The sequence below is a fragment of the Zeugodacus cucurbitae genome, chromosome 3, assembly GCF_028554725.1.
Source record: "Zeugodacus cucurbitae isolate PBARC_wt_2022May chromosome 3, idZeuCucr1.2, whole genome shotgun sequence".
NCBI lineage: Eukaryota > Metazoa > Arthropoda > Insecta > Diptera > Tephritidae > Zeugodacus > Zeugodacus cucurbitae.
The window spans coordinates 11,724,874-11,745,079 of NC_071668.1; the positions used below are offsets into that span (position 1 = coordinate 11,724,874).

At 35.4% G+C, this 20,206-nt stretch overlaps 2 protein-coding genes across 4 annotated transcripts in view; one reads left to right on the forward strand and one right to left on the reverse strand.

Moving 5' to 3' along the window:
* LOC105210783 (homeotic protein ocelliless) overlaps positions 1 to 20,206 on the forward strand; it is a 178,009-nt gene that overhangs the window by 57,403 nt on the left and 100,400 nt on the right. For all 3 annotated transcript variants that reach the window (XR_008470311.1, XR_008470312.1, XM_011181924.3), the window contains exons 3-4: positions 16,336 to 16,427; positions 16,584 to 16,685. Coding sequence is in view for 1 of the 3 variants with exons in the window: in XM_011181924.3 (XP_011180226.2) it covers positions 16,336 to 16,427; positions 16,584 to 16,685 (194 nt within the window). In the remaining 2 variants the exon portion in view is untranslated. The remainder of the gene's footprint in view (positions 1 to 16,335; positions 16,428 to 16,583; positions 16,686 to 20,206) is intronic.
* Positions 3,684 to 5,742, reverse strand: LOC105210781 (juvenile hormone esterase). Its single transcript, XM_011181922.3, has 4 exons — positions 4,701 to 5,742; positions 4,320 to 4,634; positions 4,065 to 4,191; positions 3,684 to 3,982 (listed from the first exon to the last, which is right to left on the reverse strand). The coding sequence occupies exons 1-4, from the start codon at positions 5,692 to 5,694 to the stop codon at positions 3,763 to 3,765; spliced, it is 1,656 nt and encodes a 551-aa protein (XP_011180224.2). The 5' UTR covers positions 5,695 to 5,742; the 3' UTR covers positions 3,684 to 3,762.

The following is a 20,206-nucleotide window of genomic DNA, read 5'->3' on the forward strand; positions in this document are numbered from 1 at the left end:
GTTGTTGTACATATATTACCAGTATTGTTGTTGCTACAATGTCACAGCTAATTTGTAATTGATTTGTGCTCCATTTTTTTTTTGAGGATTGAAATTTATAGCGTGTCGGAATTTATATTTATATGTTTCTGACGATCCTGTTATTTTTGAAACTTTTTTTTGGGGTTTTGGAACATAAAATCTTTTAAGAAACCATATTTATTGAATGAAGCGCCCTAGAAAGCTTTGCTGTGCTTTGAGTCCAATATACATTGGACTAAGACATCTTCTGTAATCTAAAAAGTCTTAATGAATTTGAACATACATAATTCTATATATGAAGAGCTCCTGCCAGCTGAAATTCCTTAAGCAATTTAGCAAATATTTTGTATTATACCTGGGACAACCGAGTTGGTTAGCTAAATGTCGAGTCAAATACATATTATCCATATCGTAGTGATTTGTTGCACTCCCAATTATCGCAATAACACCATGAAACAACCCTTTAGATAACGACTTGATGCTAAATGCAATGAGATTGCCATACTACCGGCACTCATACCCAAAAGTGTAACCTTCGTTGGGTCACCAACAAAGTTTCTAATATGCTCCTGCTCCTATTTGAGCGCCAATACTTGATCAAAGTAACCATAATTGCCATTTGCCTTTTGGATGCCCATACTTAGGAATCCAAAAACGTCCAGACGAAAATTAACACCAACCATTACTATATCCATCAAGAAGATTTTTCGGACTGCCAATTATATACACTATAACAGAATTCGAAGCTGTTATATTTGTAGTAAAAACATTCAGCAACAAACAATCCTCGTCCACTGGCCGAAAGATAGAATCTTGCGGGCATGAAGGGCCATCATTCAAAGCATCTATAGTATCGTCTCATGCTTCGACTGGTTCGGGTGCAGCAAAACGGCTTAGTCGGTGGTTTAGCATAGTGTATGCCACGACAGTAGTAGATATTTCGTCCTTCATGCGGTATAAGCACATTTCCATGAATTTTGCCGAGCGAAGTTTCTATAACTGGCGCTTTGAATCATGAAATAGCTTGTGATTGCGCAAGTGTCTTAACATAACGGCAATTATACATTGACTAAATAGTTGTGAATTGGTTAACTGATATAAGCAAAATCGAATATAAGCGAACTAAGTTGCATTGAACATATATTTAATTCGTACCCTATTTTTGTGAACTTCAAATCATATTAAGACGGTAGAAAAACGATTGCACGGTTGCACTTATACTCATACATTCATTATTAGTTTAATCTATTTAAAAAAACAACATTTTTAAATTGGAAATACTTGAATTCTAAACAAAGACCTGAGATAAGTGAGTTTGCTTTCGATTGGCTTCAGACGAAAACCATTATGTTCGAAACTGCACACGCCCAATAACAAAGCTATAATAAACCTGAGGATACTCTTAGCGATAAACATCTATACCGATAATATACTAATTCATTTAGTCACGAATTTAGTTATCACCTACTACTGGTGAATCACATGTGTAATCTTCATAGTGAGCAAACAGCACTTTACTTCATTAATACATACAGTGACGTTGAACATGCGATAATGATAACAATGAAGTGGTTGATATAGACGGCTATATGCGATTATGCACGTAGTAATCAATATAACTATCTATCATAACTTTGGGTTCTCCAACTGTGAAGTGGCGAATAACTATTGGTTATACTCTCGCAACAAAAGTTGCTAAGAGATTATTATAGTTTTGTTCACATAAAAACAGGCATGTTTGTAAGTCATGAAACTAAACGAGTTAGATAAAGGGTTATATATATCAAAATGATCAGGGTGCCGAGACGAGTCAAAATCCGAATGTGTGTCTGTCCGTCCGTGCAACGGCTAATTTGAGGTACACATGTTCCATGGGAACGAAAATGGGCAAAATCGGACAACTACCACGCCCACAAAATAGCGAAAACCAAAATCACATAAAGTGTCATAACTAAGCCATAAATAAAGATATAAAAGTAAAATTTGGTACAAAGGATCGTCCTAGTAAGGGCCATATTTGTATGTAATATTTTTTGGAGAAATGGGCGTGGCCCCCACATAGGTTTTTTGTAGATATCTCGCAAACCAACAAAGCTATGTAAACCAAACTTTCTGCAGTCGGTTCCCCTACGTACCCCACCACACACCATGAAAACAGTTGAAATCGGATAATAACCACGCACACGTGGTTTAAATCACTAACGAAAAACGACATAAACACTAAATTTTACAGAACAAATAGCAGAAGGAAGCTACACTAAGATTTTTTTACAAAATGGAAAATGGGCGTGGCATCCACTTATGGGTCAAAAACCATACCTCAGGAACTACTCAACAGATTTCAATTCGGTATGTAATTATTCTTGACACCTTGATAACACTGATGAAAAATGGGCGAAATCTGTTCACAACCACGACTACTTTCCTTATAACTCAATTTTGAATTCCATCTGATTCTTTCACTTTATAATATATAAAAAAGGAACCAATAAAGATAGCGGAATAAAACTTTACACAAATACTGTATATGGTGAAAAAATTGTCGAAATCGGACAATAACTTTCCCATGCCCCGGATATCGAATATGGAGAACTCTGTGCCTTAGGGTAATTTTTCACCGAAAATATCGGTAAATCCCTCAGATATCTTAATTTAATTTAGAGGAAATCTGTTTCTTCTAATAGTGATATGTCTATGTACCAGAAATAGTTAAAATCGGGTCATAAATTCCTCTAGCGCTCATATACCCAATTATAGGATTTTCAAAAATACGATGGCCTTACTAGCTTATGCTATGTTAGTGTTGAAAATGAGTGAAATCAGCTCACGAATTACCTCAGCCTATATACTATATATGATGATTTTCGTTTTTCTATTGGACTTTATGCCGAATATATGGGTCAAATTGTGCCATATCTTAATAAAAATATATCAATAAATTACGAGAGTATAAAATATTCGGTTGCACCCAAACTTAACATTTCCTTACTTGTTTTTAAATATTTCCAAATAAGATTTTGTTTTGTTTGAAACCATTATGTTACATTTTAAACTCAATAACCAAGACTTATTTTCAGGTTTAAGCGAACATTTTATACTCTCGCAATTTATTTATTTCATTTTATTATTGTAAGATAACATAATTTGGCCACATATTCGGAATAAGGTCCCCTAGAATAACAAAAAGTGTTAAACAGTATATGAGGGTTACAAACGGTATAAGTATATTTCAGATTAAACCCATTCTGATAGTGGTGTTTGTTCAAAAACAATTTTATGCCTTAGGTCAATTGCATTGGAATTCCAGATTGAATTTTCCTTCGTATACTTGTGGTTTAAACCTTATACATCTTCCTACACTTATTGGTCATAGGGAAATGTACGGCCTAGTAAAACTTTTGAATGGTTCAGTTTGTAGTTCATTCTAAATGTCTTTTATAAAATTGAATGTTCTGTTTCGTTCAATTAGGTTGTTTGGAGTCGGTTTTTCTATTACGGACTGACAGACAGACATTCGGGTTTCAACTCCTCTCGTCATCAATCTCATATATGGTATAAATAATACTTAGACATGACTTATTTTGGTTTAGCAGTATAAAAATATGTGTTTAGGTACTATCATCAAATCGAACGCCTCGGAAATAAGAACAACAATGAAATAATTAAATTGTACATCAATTTTCATAGTTAATTTAATTAATGCATAACTCATGTTAATGAATTGATTTCTAATAATTTACTTTAACATACAAAATGCCAAACGAGTGCAAATGAGAACAACAATATGGCGGGAATTGATACCCCAGCGCCGCTTTTTTCTATTGGAAACAACTCATCCCATAATGCGTAATTCTCTACTGCGAACTGTTTACCCACACGAACTTGCCGATCATTGTACAGGACTACCGTTTCACTGGCGGTTGAAGGCGGCCAAGTAATGTTGTCTATAATGGGTGGCTCACTGTAATATAAATAATAAAGTCAAAAAAAAAATTCTTAATGCATTGATTGATTATATTTCAATTAAAATAAGTTATACTAACCCATTTGCAGCAAATGAGGTAAATATGTTAACCATGCGATCAATCATAAAAGTATGACTTGAATTTGTCTCCGTTGGAGTTTCTATGATATGAAAAACATAAGGAACGTCATCAGCATGGCCCACACCTTTAAAATAAGATAAAGTAATTTGTGTGTTAATTTTTCGATACAATATATCTTTGAACAATAATAATATGTGGTAAGGTACAGTGGAACTTCTTCCAGCGGAACATAGAAAGCATATTATTTCTTACCTTTCGCCATTCCAGCGTCATTTGGGTACAACGAGTACGCACCAACAAAATCAAAGCGATAATAATAAACTTTTGTATATTTTTTTGCCAATTCCACCAGTCTGTGCATACTATGTCCGATTAGACCATCCGACTTCATTTTGCCAATCCCGATGAGGTTTTTGTTGGTTATGGCCGTTTTGTTATAGTAAAACTCACGGATACGTCTCATCTTCTCGTCGTCGTTACCAGTGATTTTAAATTGCAGGAAATCAGTTGCATAAAGTCCAAAATTATTATTAATATCGTCAACCAACTCGGCATTATTTTCAAATCCTAAAAATTGTATAATTTACTGTAATTTATTTAGTTAAGCATGAAAAATTTTAGTCGACAACTCACTGTCGGGTTCGAAATCAAATTCATGTAGTGTTACTCCGGCCATAAGTGGTACGTGATTGAATCTATTATTGAGAAACGACTCAGTGGGGTGCTCTAATAGAAATTTTCCATCGATTTCATAATTCCAATTTATATTCGCCATACCATATGGTTCCCATCTATCGGTTACATTCACTATTTGCTGCCAACTAAACTGTCTGAGGCAATTTAGTAAGTATTGTGTATTGTATCTGGGACAACCAAGCTCGTTTGCTAATTTTCGGGTCCAATATGCATTATCTATGTCATAATGATGTGTTGCACTGCCACTCATTGCAATGGCTCTATGAAACAAACCTTTCGACATTGGTGATGTCAAGTGGACGGTGACCGACATGCTGCCCGCACTCACTCCGCTAATAGTCACCCTGGAGGCGTCACCACCAAAGTGTTTAATATGCTGTTGTACCCATTTGAGTGCCAACACTTGATCCAAATAGCCATAATTTCCACTGGCCTCGTAGGTCTTTGTACTTAGGAAACCGAATGCTCCTAAGCGGAAGGAAATAGCAACAAGTATCACATCCTCATCGAGCAACAACTGCGGACCTGCCTCATGTTCACTATGTGAGCTTCCATGTATGTTTGCACCACCATGTATATATACTATAACTGGATTTGATGCCGTTATATTATTAGTAAATACATTTAATGTTAGGCAGTCTTCATCCACAGTCTCCGCGATGAAACCTTGTGGACACGCGGGACCATCGCTAATTGCATTTAACGTATCGCTCCATGCTTCGACTGGTTCTGGTGCAGCAAATCGTCTCAATCCCGTCGGTGGTTTAGCATAATGTATACCCCGGTATGAGTAGATATCTCGTCCTTTACGCGTTGTCAACACACTGCCACTAATTTTGCCAAGCGAAGTTTCTATAATTGGTGCCTGTTGTTGCGAAACCTGCACGCAAAACAGTAAGAAACTTAATAGTATAATTGGTTTCAGCGTCATAACTGGCAGGTGTTAGCTAACTGAATGATTGGAATATATTGAATTAAAAGTGCTGCTGGGGCTATATTTATACAGTGATAACAAGAAATTTAGCATGGTACTTAAGAAATCAATCAGTTTGTATATTTTTTCGTTTCATACGTACTCATTTATCTGCTATCAATTACACATAAGATTTCACAGATTTTAATTCGAATTCTGATAAGAATACGTACCAGCTATAAATATTTATTGAATAACCGAACCGAATTACGAACTATGCTGCCAAATATTTTAAATAGTGTTGTGATCAGGGTTCTCATGTTCGCCCGGCACCCTTTTTTGTTTATTATCTATTATTATTATTACTATATTAGTAACAAGTAAGGAAAGGCTAAGTTCGGGTGCAACCGAACATTTTATACTCTCGCAATTTATTGATGTAATTTTATAAAGATAACACAATTCGACCCATATATTCGACGTAAAGTTCAATAGTATAACGAAAATCATCATAAATAGTATATGGGGACTGACGTAATTCCTAAACCGATTTCACTCGTTTTCACCACCAAGATACATTATATCGAAGACTATACGCTCACTTAATTTTATATTACTTATAATTAGGTATATGGGCTCTGGAGGAAGTTATGACCCGATTTTAACCATTTTTGGTACAGAGACGAACCGTTACAAGAAAAACAAGTAAGGAAGGGATAAGTTCGGGTGTAACCGAACATTTTATACTCTCGCAATTTATTGATGTAATTTTATAAAGACAACACAATTCGACCCATATATTCGGCATAAAGTTCAATAGAATAACGAAAATCATCATAAATAGTATATGGGGACTGAGGTAATTCCTAAACCGATTTCACTCGTTTTCACCACCAAGATACAACGTATCGAAGACTATACGCTCACTTAATTTAATATTACTTATAATTAGGTATATGGGATCTGGGGGAAGTTATGACCAAATTTTTACCATTTCAGGTACAGAGAGAAACTGTTATAAGAAAAAAATTCAGAGGGAATGAATTACATTAAAATATCTGAGGGATTTACCTATATTTTCGGTGAAAAATTAACCTTAGGCACTGAGTTCTTCATGTTTGATATCAGGGGCCTTGAAAAGTCATGGTTCGATTTTGACAATTTTTCCACAAGTGATGTCACAGCTCAAATACAGTATTTGTGTAAAGTTTTATTCCGCTAGCTTCATTGGTTCCTTATGAATACATTATAAAGTGAACGAATCAGATGGAATTCAAAATTGGGTTATATGAGAAGTAGACGTAGTTGTGAACCGATTTCGCCCATATTCCACCCGTGTCATCAGGGTGTCAAGAAAGTGTTATGTACCGAATTTCATTGAAATCGGTCGAATAGTTCTTGAGATATGGTTTTTGACCCATAAGTGGGCGACGCCACGCCCATTTTCCATTTTGTAAAAAAATCTCAGTGCAGCTTTCTTCTGCCTTTTCTTATGTAAAATTTGGTGTTTCTGACGTTTTTCGTTTGGGAGTTAACCCACTTTTTGTAATTTTCAACCTAACCTTTGTATGGGAGGTGGGCGTGGTTATTATCCGATTTTTTTCATTTTTGGACTGTATAAGGAAATGGCTAAAAGAAACGACTGCAGAAAGTTTGGCTTATATAGCTTTATTGGTTTGCGAGTTATAGACAAAAAACCTATTTGGGGGCGAGGTCACGCCCACTTTTCCAAAAAAATTACATCCAAATGTGCCCCTCCCTAATGGGATCCTATGTTCCAAATTTAATTTTCATAACTTTATTTATGGCTTAGTTATGACACTGTATAGGTTTTCGGTTTCCTCCATTTTGTGGGCGTGGCAGTGGACCGATTTTGCCCATTTTCGAAAGCAACCTCCTCAGGGTGCCAAGGAACATGTGTTCCAAGTTTCATTAAGATATCTTAATTTTTACTCAAGTTATCGCTTGCACGGACAGACGGACAGACGGACGGACAGACATCCGGATTTCAAATCAACTCGTCATCCTGATCATTTATGTATATATAACCCCATATCTAACTCTTATATTTCTTGGTGACACAAACAACCGTTATGTGAACAAAACTATGATACTCTGTGCAACAGGTTGCGAGAGTATAAAAATCTGAGGGAATGAATTACATTTAAATATCTGAGAGATATACCTATATTTTCGGTGACAAATTACCCTTAGGAACTGAGTTCTTCATGTTCGATATCAAGGGCCTTGAAAAGCCACGGTCCGATTTTTACAATTTTTCCACAAGAGATGTCACAGCTCAAATACAGTATTTGTGCAAAGTTTTATTCCGATATCTTCATTGGTTCCTAATGTATATATGTGACCTGGTCTACGAAAAGGGAGCTAACGTGCGAAAACTAATTTTTTTTTTTGGATTCTATCACATGAAAAAGCATCTCATCTTCCATCCGAATCAACTAAAAAGTGAAAATTGATTTTTTGACACCTAAGCCCCCTTTCCGTAGACCAGGTCACATATTATAAAGTGAAGGAATCAGACGCAATTCAAAATTGAGTTATATGCAAAGTTGTGGTTGTTGTGAACCGATTCCATCAATTTTGCACACATGTCATCGGGGTGTCAAGAAAATATTATATACCGAATTTCATTGAAATCTGTCGAGTAGTTCCTGAGATATGGTTTTTGATCCATAAGTGGGCGATGTCACGCCCATTTTCATTTTGTAAATAAATCTGAGTTCAGCTTCTTTCTGCTATTTCTTTTGTAAAATTAGTGTTTCTGGCGTTTTTCGTTAGTGAGTTAACCCACTTTTAGTAAATTTCAACCTAACCTTTATATGGGAGGTGGGCGTGGTTATTATCCGATTTCAACTATTTTCATGGTGTATGGTGGGGTACGTAAAGGAACCGATTGCAGAAAGTTTGGTTTATAAAGCTTTATTGGTTTGCGAGATATATTCAAAAAATCTATTTGGACGTGGGTCCACTTCCCCAAAAAAATTACATGCAAATATGGACCTTCCTAGTATGATCCTTCGTATCAAATTTTACTTGTATAACTTTATTAATATTTATAACTTTATTATAATTTATTAATTTAGTTATGACACTTTATGTGCTTCGGTTTTCGCCATTTTGTGGGCGTGCCAGTGGTCTGATTTCGCCCATTTTCACATGGCACCAAGTAAGATGTGTACCAAGTTTCTTTAGAATATCTCCATTTTTACTCAAGTTATCGCTTGCACAGACGGTCAGACGGACGGACAAACATCCGGATTTCAAATCTACTCGTCACCATGATCACTTTGGCATATATGACTCTTTATCCAACACTTTTAGTTTTAGGTGCTACAAACAACCATTGTGTGAACAAAACTATTATACTCTCTTAGCTTTATTTGCGAGAGTATACAAATTCAAATATCAAAGCTTTGAGAGAGAGCGAGAACCATAAAATCAATTTTACTGAACAGGTGGAACACTTAGAAACCATAATCGTATAGTATTGAGAACATAACGGTTAAATGTGTATACATACAACTAAAATACTCATACGCACTGGTACAAGTCACACAAAATACTCATACTCATAGTACGAAAGTCAATATGAGTGCAAAAAAGCTAAGATCAAAATAAACGACAAGCAAAGTCTGTCCCCCATAAGCTAGGGTAAATCAAATTCAAGCAAACTGGGGTGACGCCGTACTGTCGCTGTGCGAAGTACGACAGATATTGGCTGGATCGAAGTGTTGCGCACAAGGGTGTCTTGATGCTGCGGCGCTACGCCAAAGCTGCTCTTGATTAGGCTATCGAAGAGTGTGCTTGCTTGCTTGCCAACAGCTAAGCAATATGTTGTTGTAGTTTATTTGTTGTTGGTGTTGCTGCCGTTGCCTGCAGTGCCAGGAGGAGTAAATCCTTTAATGATGGTTTTTGCCGTTATACCAACTGTCTGAAAATTGAATTATCTCCATTATGTGCATCTAACGAGCAAACGTTGTGAATGCCACGAGAAGACAGACAACGAAGACACAGGTACATGTACACAGAGAGATTGTAGTAGACAGGGTCAGGCATTGAGTGGGTATACATATATATATTCCAGTTGTTATTGTTGCCGCTACTGTCACTTTTGGTTATGGTAACATGGCTCGGCTGACTAGTGACTGCTGACTGTTAGTCTCTGTATCGCTTGCTGATACCGTTCGATATTGTTGTCGATAGAACGAGAGCAAAAAAATCTTCTGTGCTGCATTGCTTAGTCTCATCGCCTGCCTATAACTCCCCAGCGCTCTTGGGAGATTACGTGTCTGTCAACGCGTACCCCCTTAACAGCTTAATATGAGTAAATTGTTGTTGATGATGATGATGTTGATGAAGTCACATCAACCGATGACTCGGCTAGAGTTTGAATTAAGCACGTTGATGAGTGTGCAATGAGCAAAGGAAAATCAAGAAAATAAATATGAAAAAATTGTATTTATGTATGTATATATATTCGCAGGAGAGTCACAAGAGCAAACGGCAAGTTGCTAGGAAAATTCGTTAGCAAAATGCTGTGTGGGGTAAATGCTAACGTTTTTGCTATTAGTAGTGCTCTGTTTTTATGCAAGCGTTTATATGCGCTCTCCAACAAACTCTGCTCGTGTTTGTGTGTTGTTGTTGTTGCTACTGCCGTAAATCGTAGCGCACACATTTGAATCAATTTGCAATAAGGATTTGTTAATCCTGTCTCTTGACAAGTGCGGTTAGTTTACCGTTCAATGTGGTGGTACGAGTGTTGTTCTTGTAACATGAGGACGAAGGGGTCCGTAGAGCGCTTGCCGACAAAATGCTAAAATTCGAAAATTTGCTGTTTGATTTTCAATGAGACTGTTGAGGGTGTCAATGGTTGTCGGTTCATTGGTTTTATGTGCAGTTATATACAAACATACATACACACACATACAGAAATATGTAAATGTGTGCCACCCTATACTTGATTGCCTTCAACGGCTTTTGCTTGTGTTGTGGATTAGTGCTGAGTGCCTTGGTATTTCGCTCGAGTTTTGTAGGATATACTGTTGTGCATGCAACTTTGTTTTTGTCTCTTCCGTTTTTTTGTTTTGCTTTCCCTGACGCTGACGCATTTGACACAGTCGTTGTGGGATTTGCACTCAAAACTTAATTTGTGCTAATTGCCGCTTGGTGCTGCCGGTTAAATATACAACAACAACTACAGAAGACAAAGTGAGCTTTTTCACATAATAAAATATATGTACATACTTACATATGTATTTCTCATATACACTGTATGTATGTACTTCATTATATGTTAACTTAATAAGGGTGTATCTCATTTGTTGTTGTACGTATTTGCATTCCACCTGATTAATATGGCGGCCTTGATTGTGCGTTGGATGTTGCTGCACCCAATGGGTTTTTTGGGTATTAAGATAATTCAAATAGAAGGCATTCCAGTATCCCAAGAGCTTCAGGGCTGTGCATTGATTATAAATAAATGCAATTTAGCGAGGATAATTTGCATATCAAAGAAAATGCAATTGATAAATTATTTATTTTTATTTAAAATTTACACATACCAGCCATATAAGCTGTCATATAAGATACATACATACTTTATGGAAGTCTCTCATACTTTCTAATAATTAATATTTGGCATACAACACCATTAAGAATATTATTATTTCTCTATCTTGGCAATCCTTTGGTTTTTATCTCATTTCAATATTTTACATAACTATAAAAATGTATTCAGCATAAATATGGTATATTCTGTATACAAATATAATTTTTAATTTTTCCTTTATTTCCACTCATAATTCATTCACTTGAATTTTGGTTATTACAGACTATTTCCTTTCCTTTCCTTTAAAATTTACACCTTTACTTATAACGGGTGATTTTTTTGAGGTTAGGATTTTCATGCATTAGTATTTGACAGATCACGTGGGATTTCAGACATGGTGTCAAAGAGAAAGATGCTCAGTATGCTTTGACATTTCATCATGAATAGACTTACTAACGAGCAACGCTTGCAAATCATTGAATTTTATTACCAAAATCAGTGTTCGGTTCGAAATGTGTTTCGCGACAAATTTTGTTCAGCGATGAGGCTCATTTCTGGTTGAATGGCTACGTAAATAAGCAAAATTGCCGCATTTGGGGTGAAGAGCAACCAGAAGCCGTTCAAGAACTGCCCATGCATCCCGAAAAATGCACTGTTTGGTGTGGTTTGTACGCTGGTGGAATCATTGGACCGTATTTTTTCAAAGATGCTGTTGGACGCAACGTTACGGTGAATGGCGATCGCTATCGTTCGATGCTAACAAACTTTTTGTTGCCAAAAATGGAAGAACTGAACTTGGTTGACATGTGGTTTCAACAAGATGGCGCTACATGCCACACAGCTCGCGATTCTATGGCCATTTTGAGGGAAAACTTCGGAGAACAATTCATCTCAAGAAATGGACCCGTAAGTTGGCCACCAAGATCATGCGATTTAACGCCTTTAGACTATTTTTTGTGGGGCTACGTCAAGTCTAAAGTCTACAGAAATAAGCCAGCAACTATTCCAGCTTTGGAAGACAACATTTCCGAAGAAATTCGGGCTATTCCGGCCGAAATGCTCGAAAAAGTTGCCCAAAATTGGACTTTCCGAATGGACCACCTAAGACGCAGCCGCGGTCAACATTTAAATGAAATTATCTTCAAAAAGTAAATGTCATGAACCAATCTAACGTTTCAAATAAAGAACCGATGAGATTTTGAAAAAAAGTTATCAAGCTCTTAAAAAATCACCCTTTATTACATGTAACATTCTCCTTAAAAGCAAATGCAGTGACATTAAATAACTCTATAATGCCATTAATACAAATGCCCAGTCAATAACATGTATGCATTATGTTAAATGCCTCTGCTTTTACATATTTTTACATTCATTCACATGTTTCTACAAGCATTTGTTGCTGCACACATCAACTGAGGTGGAGTAACAACTCCCCTCTGCTGTTATCAACAGCGCAAAAACAAGCAAAGGCAAATACAAGTGAATGTAAAGTTGACATTGCATGCAATGTGTGCAGTCGCCGAAGTCAGTTAACGAATTCAACGCGAAGGTGTGAAAATGTAATTTGGTGCGTAAAAAATGTGAAAAAATGTGAAAAAGTGTTAATGGTGCAAGTTTTAATAATAAATATAGCAATATTTAAATAAATCAATCAATAAAATCAATATGTGCAATATTTTCAATGCAAATAATTGATTTGCAATAGTAATAAAGTGTATAAAAGCAAATGTGTTGTTCCAACCGCATGGCGTGGTGTGATTTTCAATCGTGTTCATGCATGCATATTGCGGAGTGCATTTCATTGTTGCAGTGTGTTCAAACATGCATATGCGTGTATTTTATTGTGGGTGCTGCTTATTAGCTGCGTGAAATCAAATTAAATTGTAGGAAAAGAAGTTTATATTATATTAAATATTAATTATAAGAGTTTTAATAAAAAATATATGTATGTATGTATGCATAAAGTGTTATATTAATTGCATATTTGTATGCCGCTTTGTGCTCGGGTCGTGTGTGTGTGTCGTTTGTTCGCGGTGTTTTTGTGCAAAAAAGCAATTAGTGTTATACAAAAAGGCACAAAATTTTATTTAATGTTATGTATTAGGGTCGTGCGTATGTGAAGTGAAATTTATATCGTGAGTGGGTGTCGTTCGTCGTGTTTTATCGGTTCTTTTTTAATAAAGCTATATAAAATAATAAAAACTGATATTCAACTTGTTGGTGAGTTTTCAGAAAGTAGTGAATATTTTCTAATAATTTAGAAATATTTGTGGAATAAAATCTAAAATATTATTTATAGGTATAATAGCTTTATTTCGGAAATTTATTTATAAAGCCTTTTTGCGATTAAAATAAAATTAATTGGAATTAAAAATTTAATAATCTTATCATGTGCATAATTCTTGGGGTAACATTCAAAGATATAATGTTTTAATTTTGTTATGTATAATCGACACAAAATCTATATCGAACCTTTTTCAAGGAACTCTGAATTCTTGTTTTTTTTCAATGTTTAATTCCTAGTTCAATTTGTGCATAACCAGACGTAGTTTTTGCGTTTCTTCTTCTTTACTCTGAGATTATTAGGAAGAATTGTCCTACCTCCAGCTTGAGTTTATTTGTTTCGGAACTCAATTTTTGGCTTTAAGAAGCTCACTTTCGGAATAAATTTGCTTCGTCGAATAGAATTTGGAATTGACGAGGTTCTATCCCTTCTGCGCTATTGGAATTATAGTGTGTTGGTACTTCTAAGGAAACAAATATTGGGTGTTTTATCAATTACTCTTAAGTAATAGAAGTTATATTAAATGTGATACTCTTTTCATAGTTCTTTAAACCGTAGAATAACGGCAATTCACTTCAATGTCTCCAAATCTAATTTGTGCCTTTTGCAGAACTAAAAATTTATGCATATTATATTTTCATCAAACGATAATATCACACTAATAATCCACTTATTTAGCTTAATAAATTATTATATAGACAATACCAAAAACAAATTTTTGATCCAACCTAGCAAATGGTGCCAAAAGCAAATTTCAACATCACAAGCCAATTGAATTTTAAAGCAGTTCCATATAAGTTGGGCGCAGAGAGTGAAGAGTAAGAACAACAACACCAACAACAACCGAGTCATGAATTGGCCATAGCAAAAGTTGGCAAAATTATTTTCTAATTTAATTTTCTTTTCGACGCCATTTTGTGGGCAACGACTTGAAAGCACAACGAGTGGCAGCCATAACAAGTATCATTTGCTTTACTTGTATTTTGTTGGCCCCAAACAGTGAGTGAAGAGCTGGAAAACCTTTTCCGAAGTAACACAACACGCAGTCAAAATAAACCGCATACTTGACCCTTAAGGCACTTAGGAATTACAGTCAGTGGAGCGCAGGTTATTATTTGTAGCTACACAAAATGCGTTGTGTCGTTTGCTGGAATTCGCTAGCAGAGGCTGAAGTTATGGCGAATGTGTAGGCACGTTTTCTTTGCCGGCACGCTTCCGGTCGCAATTTCTACGCTTTCGAGTTGTTTGAACTTTTTGTGTGTGCCGTCGTCGACGAAATTAATTTTCAATTTGTTTTAAATAAATAATTAGGTAGCAAATTGTAAAATTTAATTTCTGAATGTGCCACATTCAAATGAAAGCGTAGCAAGTATAAGTAAAGTGAAAAGCGGGCAGAAGGTTGTCGGCTGCGGGTTTGTTGACTTTTTCACTAAGCTGTTATTGTTGTTGGCGTTGTTGTCGGCGCCATTACTAATTTGCAACGAACGATAATCGGATTAAGAATATTGCGCCGGAAAACATTTGCTTTGCCATCGCTGCGCCATTCCACCGTTACATAGCGCTTCAGCATCATCACCACCTTTGAGCTCCACCGAACTTGGCTTCCTTATTTATCTATGCAAGTACTTCTATATACCGAGATATATATATATATATAAGAACACACAGAGATTTATTTGTCAGTCGCTTAACATTTGCTGAGTTAAATCTCGGGGGAACTGTGTAATGCGTAGTAATGTTATTTAGTGCCAACAGCTGTTTGTGTTCATTCATACTTGGTCCATTTTGGCAGCCATTTTACTCTTTTACCATTACCTCTGCTCAGTTACTGCAGAAAAGGTTAACTAATTATATTTATATGTATGTGTGTGGATATAAAATTATGTTTGTAGGTGTGTTTGTTTGCCGCTGTCTATGCTTGCCTGCTTGTGGCTTGCTGAGTTCAGCTTTTTCTATCTCTTTCTCTCACTTGTAAAAACCATTGTAGCTTCTAGCGCCAAAAAGTATACTATATCATTTACATGCTAATTAATATTTAATTTGTTGAATAAAGGAATTTGTAAGTTTACTTTCCTCACTAAATATTTGCCATGGAAGCGTGGGGGGCTTTAAAGTGATTAGTGTATGAAGAATTTGCTCTGTATTGGACTTAAAATATGTATTTAAATTAGTCTACTTTAAAAATGTAATGGTGTGGATTCTTAATAACAGCATTTACGGTGCTTTTGAATACTTAAATAGTAATGTAGGTGCTCTTTGAAGTAATTAAACAGTATTGCAAGTAATATTCGGACTATTTAAAAAGGAATGCCAGAGCTCTTCGGGGTATTTAAATAGTAATGCAATTGCATATCGGAGTATTTATATAGTAAAGCAAGTATTTTTGGGTATCTGGCGAGGTCTCTGGTGCCTGCGAGGTGTACGGTATTTTAAATTAGAGTAATTATAAAGTTATACTACTATTAATTTGCTATAAAAGTTTCTTCATTTTGGAAGAGAGTCTGATATCCATTTGTTTTGTAGTTTCTATTCAAACTATAAATTAAATGTTCTACAAAAAAATACGCTTGAACTAACTGCTTTGCTAACTTAAATAATTATAATTCCCTCTGAGTTTACTACACTTACGTGCTTATCACAGCTTAAGAATACCACAGGGTTGAGAGTATATATACACACACTTATATAGTACTATATATACATTTTTATATATTTCATTTTAACTATTTTCTTACAAATTCGTCTAAATTTATATACTTTCTTCTATTTTCATAATTTACACTTTCGTGGTCCTCAACAACTGCAGATGCAAGTTACTCGTATCATCCTTCCATACATGATGAGACATTTGTGCGACGTAAGCAACGACGTAATCGCACCACATTCACATTGCAACAGGTAAGTACTTGGGTTGAGGGTGGCGAGTTTAAGAGCAGATTATTTCACTATTAGTACATTTAGTTAGTTTACCAAAGGTTTGCTTATTTATTTAGTTGCTTCTCCTTTATCCACATGCAATTTCTCATTATTAATTTCACGAATTTTCCGCCACAGTTGGAAGAGTTGGAGACTGCCTTTGCGCAGACCCACTATCCGGATGTGTTCACACGTGAGGACCTGGCGATGAAGATAAATCTGACGGAAGCGCGCGTTCAGGTGAGAAAAACTAAATGCTTGACGTACTACCTTATCTTCTCAGCTAGCATGTGTATAAATAAAATTATGCTCTCCTTTGTTTGGGGTAAATTGTAATGGACGTGACTACTTGAAGTTTGCAACAAAATATTTAAATGAAATCAAGATGGGTTATGAATAGCGCAGGCAGTGAAAAAGGTCATGAAATGAAAAGTATTTTTTTTTTGTTTCTGATAAGTGTTTGTATGTGTTATTATCGAGAAAAAAATTGAATTCATAAATCGTATCAAATTTCACTTACTCAACCAGTTGTGCTACGAAGCCTCGGCACATTGGCTGGCGGCTGCCAACAGTTCTTTTCCATTCATAATCAGCCACTCACTCATTCAGGCAGTCAGTTATGACTACAATATATGCCCTACTTACCATCGCTCAATTATTGCCTTTTTAGCTGTTCGCCTTCTCAGTTACGCCTTGTGATCAAAGGGCGTCTAAGTGTTTGGTGTGTGCCTTGGATTTTTATCCTCATTGATCCTTCCTATTGCTTTTACACTACGCTGTACGCTTGGTCTATCTGTAGTTCATTATTAATGCATGTGTGTTAGCATATCAAACATATATTTTTTACAGTTTCAAAATTTAAGTAATAATCCTAAAGAAATTACACGTGAAAAAATCTTCTGTCTGATTTTTAGGTTAGGCTGTCATGTATATAAGTCCTTAAAATCGTAGTCAATCTAGTATTTTAAAGGGAGGCTGGAAAGTAATACCATTCCGCCCGAATTCAGGTAACTTGGGATTTGAGGTAATCGGGTAACAAAAGAGAGAAATAGCTTCAGTCTGTCACAAGTCTAAAAAAGTAGATCTTCTTCAGTTTTGAGAGCTTGAATAGAATAGCTCTACAGTAAGAGGCTTCTACCAGCACATTTCCGCAGCGCATCATCTTTATTCCGTATTCAAGACAGTAGAAGAAAATCCAACCTCTTCTCAAAACTCTCTATCTTTCCAAATATTTCACATTATCAACATATTTTTCTCTCAGTGTACGATTTCGCTCATAAAAAAATTATGCCTCAAATTGAAGATTTCTCACAAAGGAATCCCCTAAAATGTTAGCATTTTTTGTTTTGTTTTCCAAAATTGAATATTTACGTGCAAAATGAATTAAAATAGGTTTTGTCCTTACTATTTGTTATTCTGCAGGAAAAAAGGATTAATTTCACTGAATTGTATTTTACATTTACAAAAACAGTAAGAAGACACAACAAAAGCCGTCAAAGATAAAAATTTGTATTATTTTTTTGTTTTTACTGTTTTGTTCTGCTTTGGCCTGTGAAATGGACGACAATTTCACCTTTTTTGCATGCATTTTTTATGATTTCATATTCAGTGAATTTAATCTACAAATTCGAATATAATTTCGAATATGAAAAGGGCAGTAGTGAAGGTAATGTAGTGAGGGACGCATAAATAAGCTGTGAATTTGTGTTTTGGGGTACTTTTAAATATCTTCATATTTTTGTTATAAAGGATTTTTGTCATGAAATATAAAAACTATATATGCTTAATGTTCACTAAGACTTAATTTTACTTAGTCGTACGGAAAGGTTTATTCGTAGTATCGTCAGGTTTTTGGAGATTTTAGTAACACACAAGCATATCGCTACTCTGTAATATATAGGTTATGGTAATCTCAGATTTTTAGCCGGAGTTATTGATTATTAATTTTCTAGACGAAGTTTTCTGAAGCTTCTTCATCTTCGTTCGATTCTATGGCTTATTATTCACAATTTAATCATAAAGCTCTTAAGTGCACCCCAATAACTGGTCATAGGAATAGGTTCAATATATTAAAGATTTTTTCGGCTATAAAATAGAGCTTGTGGTCTTGAACCAAATGTTGGGGAAAAATCTGTACACCTTTAAGAAGTCTGAAGGTCGACTAATAGTCTTGGACTTGCTTCGCCTAATTAAAATATAATCTTTCATAAGTTGGTTTTTTTTTCGTTATCAGAGATCGTTGGTACAAGAACCACATTTTAGATCTATACAAATCAGTCGTGGAACGATTTTTCTGTTTAAATTTCCTAACCAAATTAGGCTACCGAACACATTGTTGTTGCAGAACCAGGTGGATGATCACGTAGAGTTCAAATATTTTTTATATGGAGATGAAGGATTTGAATGGTGTATTTATCTTTAATACTATAAGATCGATTATCGATTACTGGTGATAGCAAATCTATGTGAAGGCGCCAAAGAATATATAATCAAAAGAATTGTAGGCTTTCTATAGAGAATACGTTGTTTAGAAGTTTTTATTAAAACGGGTCACTTAGTTTTAGACTTTTTTAGAGCCTCATATTGTAGTCTGATAAAACTATGGAGTTTTCTGATTTTTATTCACTTTGTCACAGCTGCGTTGTTCAGTATCAAACCCTGACTAATATTTTCATTCAATACTCGTACTAATTATGAAACATTTTTTTTCTTATACTCATAATTTCTTACATGGAATACCTCGTGGTTGGGACATGCGCACAAGCAGTTGCTCGACCATTCCACGCCCCAATGAGTCAAAGAATTTCCCACAGCATAAGCATATAAGAAATTATATTTTTATACAGACCATAACACACACACATATGCACTTACATCCTTAACTATCCTTAACCGCCAAAAGAAACTTTAACATAATTGTTGAGCAATAATTTTGACACTTGATACTTTGAATTTAATTTTGACAAAAACATAATCGCACGTCAATTTTCCACTTGTCGTACACGTGTGCCTGTCAAAAGTAACTAAATTACACGAAATGTGGGTGGAAGGGCGGGAGATGCAAAGAAAATGTGTGTGCATAAAGTCAGGGTTCACCCACCCACATCACAACAACTATCCTCCTCACACCAGCAACTGATGTTCGGTTATAACGGTGTCTTATGCTTTTTGACAATTATTTTGTAATATTTCGAATTTTTGATTATGATATTTTGCACAAAGTTATCCACACTCCTCAGCTTGAGACGCTGCCAGCTGTCTTTAGTTGGCGACCGCAAATTTTAATAAAACTCATAGTCAATCTCTTGTTGTTGTAATGCTTGACATTTTTACTTGTACAACGACTTTATAACAACAAATGACTTAATAAATAAATGAAATATCCTCAAAAGTAAGCAGAAAAAAAACGAAGTTGAAATGACAAATATCAGCCAGTCGCCGTGCAACCGACAAACATTTCTACATTTATACAGTTATTTATATATTTTTTTTTGCTCTCCACTACCACACACCCGCACAATGTGACTTTGTTGGGATTTCGATAATGGAATGAATAAGTGCCAAAGTGAATTTTGAGTGGATGTTGGATTTTGATGAGGGTGAGCTCCACTCCACAATGAGACGCAGACGAAGGCCAAAGCTGCGCTGTGTCAGGATAAATGGTTGTAAATGCGCGCTGTTACAGGATTTAAATGCCAAAAATATCAAAAAAAATTCATATTGTGAACCACAATTACTTAACGAAGAATTTGTTTTTTTTT

Excerpts from the sequence above, each read along its gene's own strand:
- LOC105210781 (XM_011181922.3), bottom strand. The coding sequence starts at position 5,694 with ATGACGCTGAAACCAATTATACTATTAAGTTTCTTACTGTTTTGCGTG. Across the intron at positions 4,192-4,319 it reads TGACGCTGGAATGGCGAAAG|GTGTGGGCCATGCTGATGAC; the intron begins GTAAGAAATAAT and ends CTTATTTTAAAG. Across the intron at positions 3,983-4,064 it reads ACCTCATTTGCTGCAAATGG|TGAGCCACCCATTATAGACA; the intron begins GTTAGTATAACT and ends TTTATATTACAG.